Raw genomic sequence first — 14453 nt, forward strand, 5'->3', positions numbered from 1 at the left:
TGAGTTATAGAAAAAATGAGTTATAAAAAGAAGCTAAAAATTAAAAATTTTTAGAAATAAAGCCAGTACCATTCGTCAAAAATATGAATAAAGTTATGTGTTACTAATAACGACACTTGCTGATTTTAGTAATGATTTCGATAACTTGTTATGGAATTGTTATGTACACCATATGACATTAATTTTTGTTTTTTTTAACAGGTATTTGTTTAATGTTCCAAGAGCTGTTGTTTTCGCTAACTGAAGTCAAAAAAAAATATAATTTGAAGCATCAAAAACTTAACTTAAAAATTTTACTTTGAAGAGCTATATCTCGTGAAAAAAGACTCAATTTTTTGCAATGCTGGCAACTGAAAATCGATAGTTGCGGCCCAAAATCAATTTTCACCCATTTTAAAATGAAAAATTTGAGTCAATACAAACACGTAAAAATGTGCGGCTAATTTTGAAGCTGCAAATTTGGTTTATTGCCAACATAGCGGTGGTTTATAGCATCGTAAGTCACAATTTTACGACTACAAATTTTCAAACTAGTGAATGAGTAATGTTTTGTGCAAAAGTATTTTTAAGCTTCCTTGGTTCGGAAATTGGTCGTGGAAGTAAACAAATTTGAGTTTGGCGCCGTCGTTGTGTGTCGGGCGTGTTCGGTGAGCGCCCGAAGCAAAGAAAATATCGATGGTAACTGTGATGGTAGTTGTATGTAGAAAAATAAATAAGCCGTTTTGTGATAATTTTTGTGAAAATAGGGCTGTTTCGCGTGGGGACGCAGCGTGAAAATGTGGGCGAGCTTGAAAGCGAGCTAATTCGGGCGGTGGCAATAAATTTTTAATTAAAAAAAGATGCAGAAAACAGGGTTTCCTGTGCAGCAGTTTTGGTTACAAATTTTAATGGAGTAAGTTAAATAAATGTGTATTTAATTTAAAATTGATTGTGTCCGGCAGGATTTGCGATGAATTCGGTCGTTTGTAATTGTTTTAAAATTGAATGAGCGTTGGGGTTGTTTGTAATGTTAATTAATTAACGTGAGTGGTGTTGGTGTAGAGAAGGGAGGACGGGGCTCCTCCTAAACCATTGATATGGTCACGATGAACTCCGACAAGGCTGCCACCAAGCGCAAGCCGGAGCCTAACAATGGGGGCTGTACCGGAACGAGCACTAACGAAGACGCTGTCCAAGCGCAAACCCCGTCTGTGGCTGAGGAGTCCCCCAACCACCTCTTGTACAAAAAGGTAACCGCCACTTTGCTAAAACCGCCCCAAACATGCCTTTACAGATGGAAAAAATTGTTGAGAAAATGCAAGATGAGACCACGGGGGTGCCGGTGCGTACTGTGAAGAGCTTTATGTCTAAGATCCCTTCGGTATTCACAGGTTCTGATTTAATTATGTGGATGATGAAAAACCTAGACGTTGAAGATCAACAAGAAGCCTTACATCTTGCACACCTTATGGCTGCACACGGATATTTTTTTCCCATCGACGATCATATGCTTACTGTCAAAAACGATAATACTTTTTATAGATTCCAAACACCATATTTTTGGCCATCCAACTGCTGGGAACCTGAGAATACTGACTATGGTACACACACAAAACCCTCAAATTTATCTAAATCATCCTCATTTTTTTTCAAGCTGTCTACCTTTGCAAGAGAACAATGCAAAATAAAACACGATTAGAGCTTGCCGACTACGAAGCCGAAAATCTGGCTCGTTTGCAGAAAATGTTCTCACGGAAGTGGGAATTTATTTTCATGCAAGCGGAAGCGCAGAGCAAAGTTGATAAGAAGAGAGATAAGCTGGAGAGGAAGGTCTTGGACAGCCAGGAGCGGGCTTTCTGGGATGTGCATCGTCCAATGGTAACATTTTTTCACTATTTTGAATAAGATTAAACGCATTTTCATAATAACAATAATTTCGCGGACGTAAAACGTTTTTATGACAATTTTCGTAAATAAATAGATAGGCTTTACCGGGGTCGTTAATTATTTATATTATACAAACTGTTCCGTCTAAATCCCACATTAGAACTACAGTAGAACCTCGCTAATCCGAACGTCTGTAAAATAATAAGTGCGTGGAGTCTAAGTCCGAACAAACACTCTACAGGGTGCTTCTTTTAGAGCCCACATTAGAAACTTTGTTAATAATTTTTCAAGGCTTGTAAGGTCTATTTGATGAACGATGAAAATTAAGTAAAATTCGTTGTAATTATTTCAAAATCTGTAAGAGATAGGTATCGGAATAAAATTTACATATGTGAAAAACTATGACAGGTAAGTACCAACAACTTGGGTAAATTTTACTCAGTTTGAGAAGCCGAATACACAAATGCAATAAAAATGGGTGGTTACTGTTTAAAATTACAAAATTTCTTGTAGTTCTGGTAACTCAACCATTATGAAAATAATTCAGAATGGTCGATTTGGAACGTATACAAAGTTTTAAGGGTCTAGGTTTTAATACAAAACTTTTTGTGTAGTTTTATTATTATAAGTTATAACGAAGAACTCTAATAAAATCGCAGTGAAAAACACGTTTGGGCACCTATTTCTCGCTAAATATTAAATATAGCGTTTGTTTTTAGCCTGGGTGCGTGAACACCACTGAGATTGATATTAAGAAAGCGTGCCAAATGAACAAACCTCTGCATGGCTTGAAGAACATGCACGTTGGTCCTCCACGTATGTCTCCGTCAACATCGGGTATCAACAGTAATAGTTCGCAAGACTTACTCAAGAAACAAATCGCACTCTTAAAATCTAGATTAGAGAGACGAAACATCAAAGTATCGAAAGCGGCAGAATCGTGAGTCGATTTTCCTCTTTTTTGGATCTTTTACCGTTTTTCTCAGATTTGTAGCTTATTATGAGCAGTATTTGGAATATGACAGTTTTTTCGTTGCGCCCGAATACCCAAACCCTTGGATATCCGATAATCCCGAACTGTGGGAACAGGAGAAACAAGCCAAAGACATATCAGCTCGTCGGGTGAAACGATGGGCGTTTAGTTTGCAAGAGTTGTTGCAGGATCCAGTCGGGAGGGAACATTTTGTTAAGTTTCTTGATAAGGAGTTTAGTGGAGAGAACCTCAAGTAATTAACGGTTTTACGAGTTTGATTGTGTTTATTTGGCGGTTTGTAGGTTTTGGGAAGCTGTCCAGGAACTAAAAGCGCTTCCTCAGAGCGAAGTCCAGAGTAAAGTCCAGGAGATTTGGATGGAGTTTTTGGCGCCGGATGCAAGCTGTCCAATCAATGTTGACTGCAAGTCCTATGAAATCACTAAGAAGAATATGGAAAGCCAGGATAGATGGAGCTTTGACTGTGCAGCGGTATGACACAAACATTATACCTCTAATCAAATCAACAAACCGGTTTTTAGGCCCACGTTTATCACTTGATGAAGAGTGACAGTTATTCAAGGTACCTAAGATCAGAAATGTACAAGGAGTTTTTGAACGGATCGAAGAAAAAAGTAATTGTTTTACCAATCTTGTGTAATTAATTGTTAATCTTTTGTTTGCAGACTTCGGTGAAAGGGATTCGCTCCATCGTGTCATTTTCAGCACGTAAAGACAACGTAACTTAAATTTAAAAATCGAAAACAATTACGTGAGTCTCAAAATTTCATTCTAATTATGACTTATCCAAATATTGGTAAGTTCATCTATCGACAATACAAATATTGCCAGTGGCAGATTTTTGTTGACTTAATTGTTTGTAACAAAAGTTGGACAACTTTGCTTGTTATAAATGTCAAAACTATTATGTTTACCTATTCCGTATATATTTTTTGGAACAAGTTATGCATGGCGTTTAGTAAATTGATATTCATATAATGATGGAACTCATGATATTAATTGTGTTGTTGTTTTAACAGCTATAGTGACCCAGTGATATTATTTTAGTAACAGTCCGTTCTTATGATATTAAAAGTGTAAATAAGGTTACTAGCACTGAAACGGTTTATTGCTATGTGATACTTGCACAAACAAGTTTGATTTTCAAAATAACTATATATTTATATAACAAAGGAAAATAGCGAGTGTACATAAGTGTGTATATAACGTTATTATTTGGACTGTGTCACTGTATCTGTTACAAATTAATTTGTAGTTGATTTAAAGTCTGTGCAGTGTAGTTATACCACTTTGAGGCATTTAGTAAAAATAAAACACTGCCATATACAAATTAACTAAGTTTAGTTAATGTATGAAAACAATTGTATATGTGAGCGCTACCTATATTTTTTTTAATTAATTTATTTAGCTCAGGTGTACGCTATAGTATTAGTAAACGAGAATAGGCCGCACCAATTTTTTTCCTCAGACAGTGCAATTACAATATCACCAAATCTAGTGCTTTCATTCATTTGTATAGGTTCAAAATGCCAAATGGTTTTATATTTGGGGTTTTATAGTGTACCCACGACACTAGATTAAATTTTCTCAATATTGGTGTACAATGCTTAGGAAATATACTGATAATTATGTTATAAAGGAATTGAGCCATATTATCTCATTGATTATCCATATGTAGATGGGTGATTCCACACAGAATTCCAATAAATTATATCATACGAACGAGTCTTATTCCAAAACCTGCCCATTCCACAAAGTTCAAAGTTACAGGAACCTGTATCGGGGAAGTGAAACACGAGCGTACTTATACTGTTTTACTTTCGCAAAACGCTACATGATTGTTGTTTATCTTACATGTTCTAAATAGCGAATGATGGTAAAAAAGTCATCCACAGCCTCTTTCATAAAAAATATCCACGTCAATATAAAACGAAACAACATACAAAAGTATCACATAAATAAACTCGAACTGAACCGATATGCAAGTCGTTAACTACAGAACCCTTATAAATTTGTACAGTAAATGGACTTCCGGACTGATTGCCTATACCAGTATTTGTTTGAGCATGACTAAGTTAGTGCTATTATACTTGGCGAGATCTAAGGGTTGTGACGGTTCATTCTTCTTCGTTTGCGTGTGCCATACTAAAATCTGCAACGGAACAGTTAGTCCAAGCCGGCACAAGTCAAGTCCTCACTTTTGTGCAATTTGAAGCTAACAATTCGATGTCTTGAGGTTCAAAAGGTTCGAGACTTTTCAAAAAGCCGTCCTCTTCGAAACCAGGCCTGAACGGCATTAAAGCTTTCGGACGCTGCAACAGAAACTCAACCGCGACGGCAAAGCCGGCCATATCAACGGGAAACTTGCGACCGGCCACCCATCCGTCATAAAACCCCGAAAAACGACCGTTGCGGACGATGGGCGAGCTCACGCCCAGTTTGGTGATCAGACCAACGGGAAACATCGACACGCGTTTTGTGTAGCGAATCTGAAAAAACACGCTTTAGAAATATTTATTTTTGCTTCGGCCATTGAGATAGCTGGTACAAGCTGAAACTGACAAAAGAATATTTTTACCGTATCTCAAAAACTAAGTAATAGACAGAAATCAGCATTTGTTAATAAACACTCTAATCTCTAATCTCTATGCGTGTACATTTTCTTGGATTTTTTTACAGAAATAATTAATTTACCCCCTCCTTTACCAAAATTAAGTCTTGAGACTAACGACAATTTTTTTTACATATTTTTTGCAGAAAGACAACAGACAAGGTTTTAAATGAATTAATATTTTCTTAATTTTAATGTTATTAATTAATATTTAAATAGAAAATTCTGAAAAAATTCACATTCATTCATGTGATCATTATTTCTGGATGCACACAAATCAAAAATGGATTTTGAACCAAATCACTGTATATTATATTTTTAATAATTTTCTATGGTTTTTAATGCAAACCTCTGTAAATAACTGGAGGTCGTAAGTGTTGTCGTCATCGGCGAAATAAAAAACTCCGGTTTTGGCGTTTTGGCGTATCCACTGCAAGCCTCGGTTCCGGTTCGAGACGCCGCGAGGTTTGGGCCCTTTTTTCTTGCGGTAAAGTTCAGGCATCGGCGCTGTAATGAAAAAAGGCGGAAGTAGTAGGCCTTTTTCTTCCACCCTTTGTACTCACCGAGTAGGTGCTCGTGTTTCAAGCCCGTTTTTTTCAAAAGCTCGGCAACTAGGTGGTTTTTGTTCGTTGCGTCTTCGACGACTATCCAAAATACGTTTTTGACGAGCATCAGAGTGTGGGACAGTCGGGTCAATTCGGCGAGTTGTTCCGGCCTGCGATAGGTCGGGGTTATTACATACAGGGGCGGCAATAAGTCTTCCGGCTCTTGAAAACACTGATTTTTTGTTAAATGGCAAGACTGTCGCGCGCGACTTACGGGTGTCGTATTGCTAATGGAAGAGGCGTTAAACAGGGAGCCACTGCGGGGTTTGTCGCCGGTTTTGGGGCTCAGAACGTGGAACTCTTGCGAATTCTGGGAGATCAGCCACGCGTTCGACAACTGGTATTGGTACAGAATCACCGATGCGCTTATGAAAATTATGAGATACATTTTGATGGAAAGCCTCATATTTTGGAGCTATCTCGACCTGAAAGCGGAGAAATAAACAAACTCACTTCCGTCCATTTGAAGAACGCGAATTTTACATTGATCTAGGCTCATTTGCGAGGGTTGGCAGTCACGAAATATTGATCACTTGTCCGAACACAATACAAAATCATGACTTATCGTACTAAAAATAATATTTCAGTTGGGAAACTTCCTCAGGAAACGCCTACTCCTTGCTTCCGTCGCCTAACGAGCCGCTTTTCTGACCCAAATTGGCGCAAAACGAGTCAATATTTGAATTTTGTAAACATATACATATGAAAAATCACGCGACGAGTACCACAATGAGCTATTTTTAGACCGGACACTAGCCAAACACTTAATTCACTGACACGATTCGTAAAAGGACCATTAACGCAATTAGAATGTTGACTCTTGCATTATTTAATAATTGGACGGGCTTTGCTTTAATTAATTGGCCGAGTGGACGTGTATCAGGCGGAAAAATCCGACCGCACGTTGATAATTTCAATATTAACGGCAAAGTTTACCTAATTCTTGCCTTATCTAAGCGACAACAATTGTTCAAGATTGCGATTGATTGATTCATTGCATTAATAAAATTCTTGTTTAATTGCTGGAACCGTGTTATACAGGTGGCCCAAAACGCGCGTCCTTATCACGTCCATTAATATGGTAATAGAAGCAATCGTATCAGTGCCCCACTATTTTCCGATAAGCGGGGAAAGGTCAGTTTTGACCTCAACGGCAAAAATCAAATAATATTCCGTGCGATCTAATGCATTGCGTCTGAAAAGGGTGCTAGCCGGCCGCATGTATACCTATTTATTGATTAGTTTAGAACTCCCCAATAAAGCAAAACATTTACCTGCAATTTCTGTCTCTGGTGCACACATGTCTTGAATTTCTTCGACTATTTAAATACATTGTTGTATCTTCCGATATTTACAAGTTAAAATAAAAAATTACCCACTTACAATAATTACAGGAACATTTTCAAAGCGTATTGTACCCAGCGCTACATCATCGAAATGACACTCGATCCTGCACAGTTTTATTCAAATTTCATCGAAATACACAACTTGCTGCCTCTACTATTGATGCACAATGCTACAAAACATTATTTTGTGTCTTTTGCACCAGTTAGCCACTGCTGAATCCTACTCCGCAGGATCCTGCGACCTGATTGCTTCAAAACGCAACAGGGGGCGCTTACCGGCGATATTTAACGATTTTTACGGTTATTAACATTTGTGGCCCACCCTATAATTACCCAAATTGAAAAAAAACGAACAAAAAATTAAAAATAGTTGTTGGCAACTAACAACAAAAGCGGTTGTATGACTGGTTGCCTGCCTTACCCAATCAGGTCAAAAAAATTATTAAAATATAAAAATAAAACAACAAATCCGATTTTCTTGTTGTTTTAGTGGTGGGAATATTTGCGTTGCATTGATTTAACACGGTGTTTGCCCGGTTTGTTGTTATTAAACAATAAAGTTTGATTATTTTAATGCAAAAAGTCCTGGTGTGTCATATTCCTGAAGGCCTCTTGTAATGGCGGCTGATTCACTCGTTCGAATTATTTCTCCAGGATATTAGATTATATTGAGTGGTGCTTAATATTTGATGACCCTCTCCTGCTCATCATAACATATGCCTAAATAAGTGGGCTAAGCGCGGTCTAAATGAGACAATAAAATTTGAGTGTGAAGCGTTGCTTCCTGATAGGTTTTTGTTTTTTGTAAAGAGCTTAAAAAGTATATTTTGTGATAAAGGTGATAAGAGGTGTGGTATTAAAGATTGAAGGGAGGTTATCACCCCGGAAAGGACACAATAGTGGTGATGCTGATAACGCATGTCAGACATGATGGCGGATTGCGCGCATATAGATTTATCTTTGTTTGGAGTGACAACGCGTCGTTTCCAGATTGCTTATGAATGCCAAAGGTGTTGATCCGGATAAAGGGGAGATGAGCAATTAATGAAGTTCGACCCCTTTCTCTCCCACTCAATACCTTTATAAGCTGGATTCTCCCTCGCACGGAAGTTCCATCGACGCGAGATTAATGCCAAATTTTATATCGACACCCGATCCGCACACAAAAGCAAAAACAATTTTCAGAGATATCCTCACAACCATCAATCGGACACAAATCATTTTTGATGATTTATTTTTATAAAAAAAAAACATCCTCTAAAACTATTCTACATAAAATAATACATCTTTACAACTTATTTTACATCAGAAAACCTATTGCCTTAAAATACCCAAGCACGTTTCAAATGTTCCTGGTTGGAAAAAAGAGCTTTTGATTTAGCAATTTTTTGCTATAACTTCAAAACTATCAATCAGTGCTAGATTATTTTACATAAGTCAAAAGATGTACTTAGATATGCAATTACAAAAAATTTTTTTATGTTTTTTTTAATTATGTTAATTTTTCGACACTGTTTTTGGAGCCATCGCTGAAAAGTTGTTACAAATTTGGATTTCAGGACCCGCTGAGTTTAAAGTTGCCTGTTTTCAAGAACGAAAAAATCATTGTTATTTTTACGATATCTTTAAATCTATGAACCGGGTAGAAATATTTTTGTTAGTTTTGCTTATAGTATCAGCTTATTTTCCATCGGATAAAATGTGTCGTAAGACAATGTTAGAAACACAGAAGAAAATGTCAAATGTTCCTTGTTCTTCTAAAACGACTATTTGGAAAAAGAACAGCAAATAATTTTTTGCAAATTTAGATTCCGCAAGTCATTTACCTACGTAAGAGCACTAAATTAAATTACAAAAAATAGTTCTTGATTTAGAAATTTTAAAAGATAACTCTAGTGCTTATTATTTTACGTAAGTTAAGATATTTTTAACAAATAACATCAGTATAATGTCAAAATTTATTATTTCTATATTGTTGACATAGTTGAAGTTATGAATTTTTTGTGGGTTGATGCACGACGTTATTTTCGCTTAAATTGACAAAAACAGATAAGTTTACCGAATTTAGTTGAATATTTTTTTGGAACACTGTATACAAATCAAAATATGTATTTTTGGAATGTATTTTATTGTAAAACCTATTGTTTCCAAAAAATCACATCGATAGCTTGCATAGAAAAAAAGATATTAGAGCGTACACCTACCTACTCTTGGGTCACCTGTATGTCTTGATGTAGAATTTTTTTCTTCTATAAACGAATAGTTTTTACAGATTTAGATTCAGCAATTCATTCTATATATAAGAATAACGAATATAATGGCCTAAGAAATCACTGACTTCAAAACTAGATGAGAGTAGGTACACGTATGGAACATCATTTGTGAAATATTTTTTGTTATTGTAAGATGACTAATTTAATAGTAATTTTTAACGGAATCATTAGAACCACTAGTCGGCAAATAATTTTTGTAAATTCAGATTCCGTAAATTATTTTACATAAGAAAAATAAATTATAATTTATTTAGCATTTTCAAAAATATCTAGACAGTCAAATAAACTCTGAGCTGGTTCTCATAAGACAAAATCAATCGCAAAATAATAATATCGAAAACATGGAAATAGTGAAAAAATTGCAATTTTTGTTTTTTTTTGAAAAATTTATTCCTTGGAGTAGGAATTTTTCCCTTCCCTACAACCACTGATCTCAGCCGATTGATTTTTTCAGATTTGGGATCAGAAACTCATTTTACATGGGGTAGAGTTGTTTACAAAAAAGAATTTAACTTAAATATTGGAAAATAAGTCGCAAAATAAAAGTTCAAATTTCAAGAATTGGTTACTGCTTCTTGCTGCTTTGAACTTTAAAGTTAATTTTAGAACAAGACAATCGAAGAAGTTGTAAATTTGTGTCGTGGAATACCTTTCCCAGCTCATTATGTAAAAATAGCCGCGAAAAGAAAAGTGTTTCCTCGCATTTGTGAAAAAATGCTGAAGCGAACTCGAAGTGTGAATTGTCGAATCTTGTGTCGCATGAATTGGCAATTGCACAATTAAAGGTGTGAACACCTGCGAACTCTCATATACAATCGCCGAGTAAATAGATACAATCCTTCTTTCTGATAGAGTGCTAAAGAAGAGAGGGGGTGTTTTGTTCGCAGTTTACAGTTCGACACTCCCATACAAAGCTTTCACAGTTCAGATAAACTCAGGATACGGACGAGGAAAGAGGATTTTGCATTCAACAATTGCCACTGAATATTTCCCACTTTTTAATGCAGTGCAGAGGGCAGTTTATTATCCCTGTTAGGATCAGATGAGCCCCAGTGAGCAATTATCGCTATTAATCACCCAGCAACTAGAAATTTCTGATAGCGGGGGTGGAAGCCGATTGGGAAAAAAAATTTTACTTTTGGGCTAATTTCGCCGCCGGCGAGGCCTGACAAAGGTCGGCACAAAATGGCGAAGAATTAGAGGATTAGAACGGCACAGTACATCTCGAGTGCGTTTAAGATGGTCTAATATAGTGCACATGTTGAGGGTGCCGGGGTTGATTCAAGACGGATGTTCGCTCTAGCAGACACGAAATTCTGGTCGGGCTATTCAAGCCGATTTCATCTGTGGGTCACTTTATAAACAAACTAAATAACATTACGGCCTGAATGCTATAAAATATTTGCTCGCGCTGAAAAGGCCATTGTTAGCGTCTTTTCCACGAAATCAATCAGCTGTTTCGCAGTTTCAATTACTCCACTGTTTACATTTATGCTTTGGATACTTTCAATGAAGTGGTTTCGGGCCTTTTACCTCCAATCCACGTCCAAACGCGTTAGCTTCACCCGAAGCAATTACAAATATTAGCAAGTCTTCCACTATTGATGATTTTTTCCTCCTGATATTTAATTACTGGCGGAAGGATTAGGTTCCGGTTGGGTTTGCTGGCTAATTGCTTAGCTAACGATTAGGTGTCCGGAAAATGAGTGAACCGAAGCGCTAGCGGTCCGCCGTGAATCATTATGGTACGAGTATTATTCGGAAAGCCCTGGGGTGGTGCATCATACGGTGACCGCTGGATCTTTCGGTCGTTGGTTTTGATTGCGTAAATATTTGCCGAAACTGAATATGGGAATAAAGAAGGAACCACATGAATTGTCCTCGGACGTTCCTTGTGCAACCTCACATGTTCATAGCGAGATTAGGTGCTTCTTCCCCTCGAATGGTCACCTACAACAGTTTTTCTGCTAATATCCTTAAGCAGATTACAGCGTTCGGCTATTGCTTTGCTGGCCTTTACCAAATGCCGCTCACATCTCACTCGACAGCTTTGATTCTAATAGACCGCTTACAACATGCTATTTTCTGATCGCTTTAAATGGCTTATCCGCCCACGGTTTTTACTAATTTGCGACAAATGCGAACCGACAACGCCACCAGGGCGCACTTACCCCTTGCCACTTTTTCGACAAGGCTATGACAAAATTAATATCATTTATTAATTTTAGGTAATTTTGCCTCCGTCTGCCTAAATAGCAAATAAACCCTTGTTTACAGTTACTAATTGTAAAACAGATTGTACAACTAAAACAGTTCACTTTTTATTTACATGTTTTATTTTTCTTGTTTTGTCAACAACAGCAAACTTATTGGACACAATAGAAGTAGTTTCAACTTTGCGACTTTACGAAATATGTTCCGAACAATCGCTTAATGTCGAAAAAACCGCAAAATTTTTAACACCTTGTCTATTTTTGCACTTATCAGCAATTTCTGGATGACTGTTATAGTCGCAGGACTAATTATTATCTTTTTGAAGATAGAAAATTAAAAGAGATTTCCAACGTTACCAAACGTTACGACAAATAACACGGGTGTGCAAAAAATAATTGTTATAAATTTTATGTTTTTAATTCGAAAATAATAACAAAAATTAGGTAGGTATGTATCACCTAAACATTTTTGTAATAGATTTTTTATAAATCGTGTGAATGTGAATCATATTACAAATATTGTTAATAGCGCGTATAAAACTTTTGGATTTATTTTAATTTAAGAGCCTTAAAAGTCTTATTTTTTGCCCTTGTGCGCTCCAAGTTAGAATATTGTGCAATTATTTGGTCACACACATAAATAGTATTGAATCAGTCCAAAGAAAATTTTTGAAGCTGCTATGGTATATTTCTTTTAAAAATTACCCCGATAGGGGATGTGACCAACTAGTGCTTTTAAGGACATTTAATATCAATTTTCTAGAAATTAGGAGAATTATCTCAAGTATTGCATTTTTACATAAATTACTAAACAACAAGATTGACTGTATTGCTCTTGTTAATAAGATAATTTTTCTGGTTCCTAGAATTAACTCACGGCATCCCATGACTTTTTACAGTTGCAGTTGTAATACGAATGTTCTATTAAAATCACCTTTATATGTAATGTGTAGTAATTTTAACAAAATTAGCAGTAGTTGTGATATTCATTTTCATTCATTTAATTACATTAAAAATCATATAATTAGTTACTTTAGTGGCTAGGTAAAATTTAATTTTAGTTCTTGTTTCTTAATTTATTATTATAGTATTATTATTAGTTTGTTTTAGTTATATATAAATTATTAGTTTTTGCATGCAGCACGATCATTAAGTTTAAGTTTATTTTCTGTAATTGGGTGTTTCACCTGTTGAAAATAAATATTATTATTATTATTATTATTATTATTATTATTATTATTATTATTAAATCGTGGATTTTACTTAAAACTATATAACTGTACATTCAATGATTGCGAGGATAATTTACAACAAATGTTATTATTCGTCTCAGAACACTAAAAATCATTAAAAAAAATTAATTAATTGTATATTATTAGCACATCTGCACAGGGATATACTATGTAATATTTTTTGATGAGACTTTTCTGCATGTTTATTGATACTGCGCTAAAATTTTTGGTAAAGAAATCTAAGTGAGAGTCAAAAAAATTTTTTTTGAAAGGATATGTCGCACATTTTTGACCTTAGGTATAGAAGAAAAAATTCGCGAATGATTTTCTGGTAGAAAATTTTATTCCCAATGTGGTAGCAAAAAACTGAAAGCAGATATACCTACTTAGATTTAGTTCGTTTAAATGTTCGTATTTATACTAATTTTATTTAAAGGAGGATTTTGTTGCCGACCAGTGTAATTCCTGACTTATAAACTGTTTTCGGTTTGAACACTTTAAAATCGAACCATTTGACGTTTTCTTGCACTTTTAAAGACTGGTACAACACCTAAATGAACCGTAGAATTCGCCTGAATAATCCGTTTTGTTCTAGGACTAATAGTTTTCGAGAAAAAGTTGTTTAAAATCGTTGGAAATTTATTAGCCTAGTGAGATGTTTACCCTAATTTTAGGCAAAAAAGTCAAATGTTATATATAATACTAGGTACGTAAAATGGAGCGTAGAATTCGCTGCAACAAACCGTTTTGCTCTTAGACTTTTAGTTTTCGAGTTATGAATTTTTTAATGAATATCAAAAGTGCTTCTATGTAATAATAACACTAATAACTAGTGGTTAGGTTCACTGCTAATTCTGCCTATGAGATTTTCTTAAAAAAAAACATTTGGACAATTATTCTTGAGAGAGGGAAAATTTTTATCGTACTTCACCTCTTTGTAATACAAATCACCTATCAAAATTTTTCACAAATTATTGTGAAACCTCAAATAATCTGTTAAACTGCATAAACTGCTCAAAAAATGTTTGGAATGTTGGTGTTTTAAAGAAGTCTTATTATTTTAACATCAAACAAATTCTATAAATTTTCGAGCACTGGAATCTGATAAAAACGCATTAGTAAATATGTATGTGTCTTTTTTAACTTAATTCCCTTTGCCAGTTAATTTTCTCTAAATTTTTGTCAATCAGTTTATTTGACTGAAATATTCAATACCATATTATTGGTTTCTGGTGAAAAAACTTTCGCTGGTTGTTGGTGGTTTTCAGTCACTAAGACCTGAGTGTATTTTTGTGAAAAGTGCGAAATGAAACACC

The 14453-nt window shown here is 35.4% G+C and overlaps 2 protein-coding genes across 8 annotated transcripts; one reads left to right on the forward strand and one right to left on the reverse strand.

The window, feature by feature from the left end:
* Positions 1-652: 652 nt before the first annotated feature.
* Positions 653-4579, forward strand: RSG7 (Regulator of G-protein signaling 7). 4 transcript variants are annotated; one of them, XM_064359570.1, is made up of 10 exons: positions 653-892; positions 942-1229; positions 1274-1321; positions 1371-1580; positions 1634-1857; positions 2586-2806; positions 2853-3092; positions 3142-3328; positions 3379-3471; positions 3523-4579. In XM_064359570.1, the coding sequence occupies exons 4-10, from the start codon at positions 1385-1387 to the stop codon at positions 3583-3585; spliced, it is 1224 nt and encodes a 407-aa protein (XP_064215640.1). In that variant the 5' UTR covers positions 653-892; positions 942-1229; positions 1274-1321; positions 1371-1384; the 3' UTR covers positions 3586-4579. The 4 variants fall into 4 exon arrangements, with proteins under 4 accessions (XP_064215640.1, XP_008198443.1, XP_967637.2 ...); XM_008200221.3 differs by having other exon boundaries at positions 1274-1580; XM_962544.4 differs by having other exon boundaries at positions 1042-1229; positions 1274-1580.
* A 79-nt stretch (positions 4580-4658) lies between these two features.
* LOC656067 (galactosylgalactosylxylosylprotein 3-beta-glucuronosyltransferase P) lies at positions 4659-7649 on the reverse strand. Of its 4 annotated transcripts, none has more exons than XM_008200243.3 (7): positions 7457-7649; positions 7348-7392; positions 6288-6498; positions 6032-6245; positions 5818-5975; positions 5056-5346; positions 4659-5009 (listed from the first exon to the last, which is right to left on the reverse strand). In XM_008200243.3, the coding sequence occupies exons 3-7, from the start codon at positions 6477-6479 to the stop codon at positions 4902-4904; spliced, it is 963 nt and encodes a 320-aa protein (XP_008198465.1). In that variant the 5' UTR covers positions 6480-6498; positions 7348-7392; positions 7457-7649; the 3' UTR covers positions 4659-4901. The 4 variants fall into 4 exon arrangements, with proteins under 4 accessions (XP_008198465.1, XP_064215641.1, XP_008198474.1 ...); XM_064359571.1 differs by lacking the exons at positions 7348-7392; positions 7457-7649 and adding exons at positions 6557-6642; positions 6689-7300; XM_008200252.3 differs by lacking the exon at positions 7348-7392.
* Between the last annotated feature and the right edge of the window lie 6804 nt (positions 7650-14453).

The sequence above is a fragment of the Tribolium castaneum genome, chromosome 10 (assembly GCF_031307605.1).
Source record: "Tribolium castaneum strain GA2 chromosome 10, icTriCast1.1, whole genome shotgun sequence".
NCBI lineage: Eukaryota > Metazoa > Arthropoda > Insecta > Coleoptera > Tenebrionidae > Tribolium > Tribolium castaneum.

Bases quoted from the DNA above. Each gene is read 5' to 3' on its own strand.
- RSG7 (XM_064359569.1), top strand. From the start codon at position 1,077: ATGGTCACGATGAACTCCGACAAGGCTGCCACCAAGCGCAAGCCGGAG. The intron at 3,093-3,141 runs GTAATTAACGGT...GGCGGTTTGTAG, and splicing joins TTTAGTGGAGAGAACCTCAA to GTTTTGGGAAGCTGTCCAGG. The intron at 3,329-3,378 runs GTATGACACAAA...ACCGGTTTTTAG, and splicing joins GGAGCTTTGACTGTGCAGCG to GCCCACGTTTATCACTTGAT.
- LOC656067 (XM_008200252.3), bottom strand. From the start codon at position 6,479: ATGAGGCTTTCCATCAAAATGTATCTCATAATTTTCATAAGCGCATCG. The intron at 5,347-5,817 runs GTTTGCATTAAA...GTGTTTTTTCAG, and splicing joins ACCTCCAGTTATTTACAGAG to ATTCGCTACACAAAACGCGT. The intron at 5,010-5,055 runs GTGAGGACTTGA...GTTCCGTTGCAG, and splicing joins TAGCTTCAAATTGCACAAAA to ATTTTAGTATGGCACACGCA.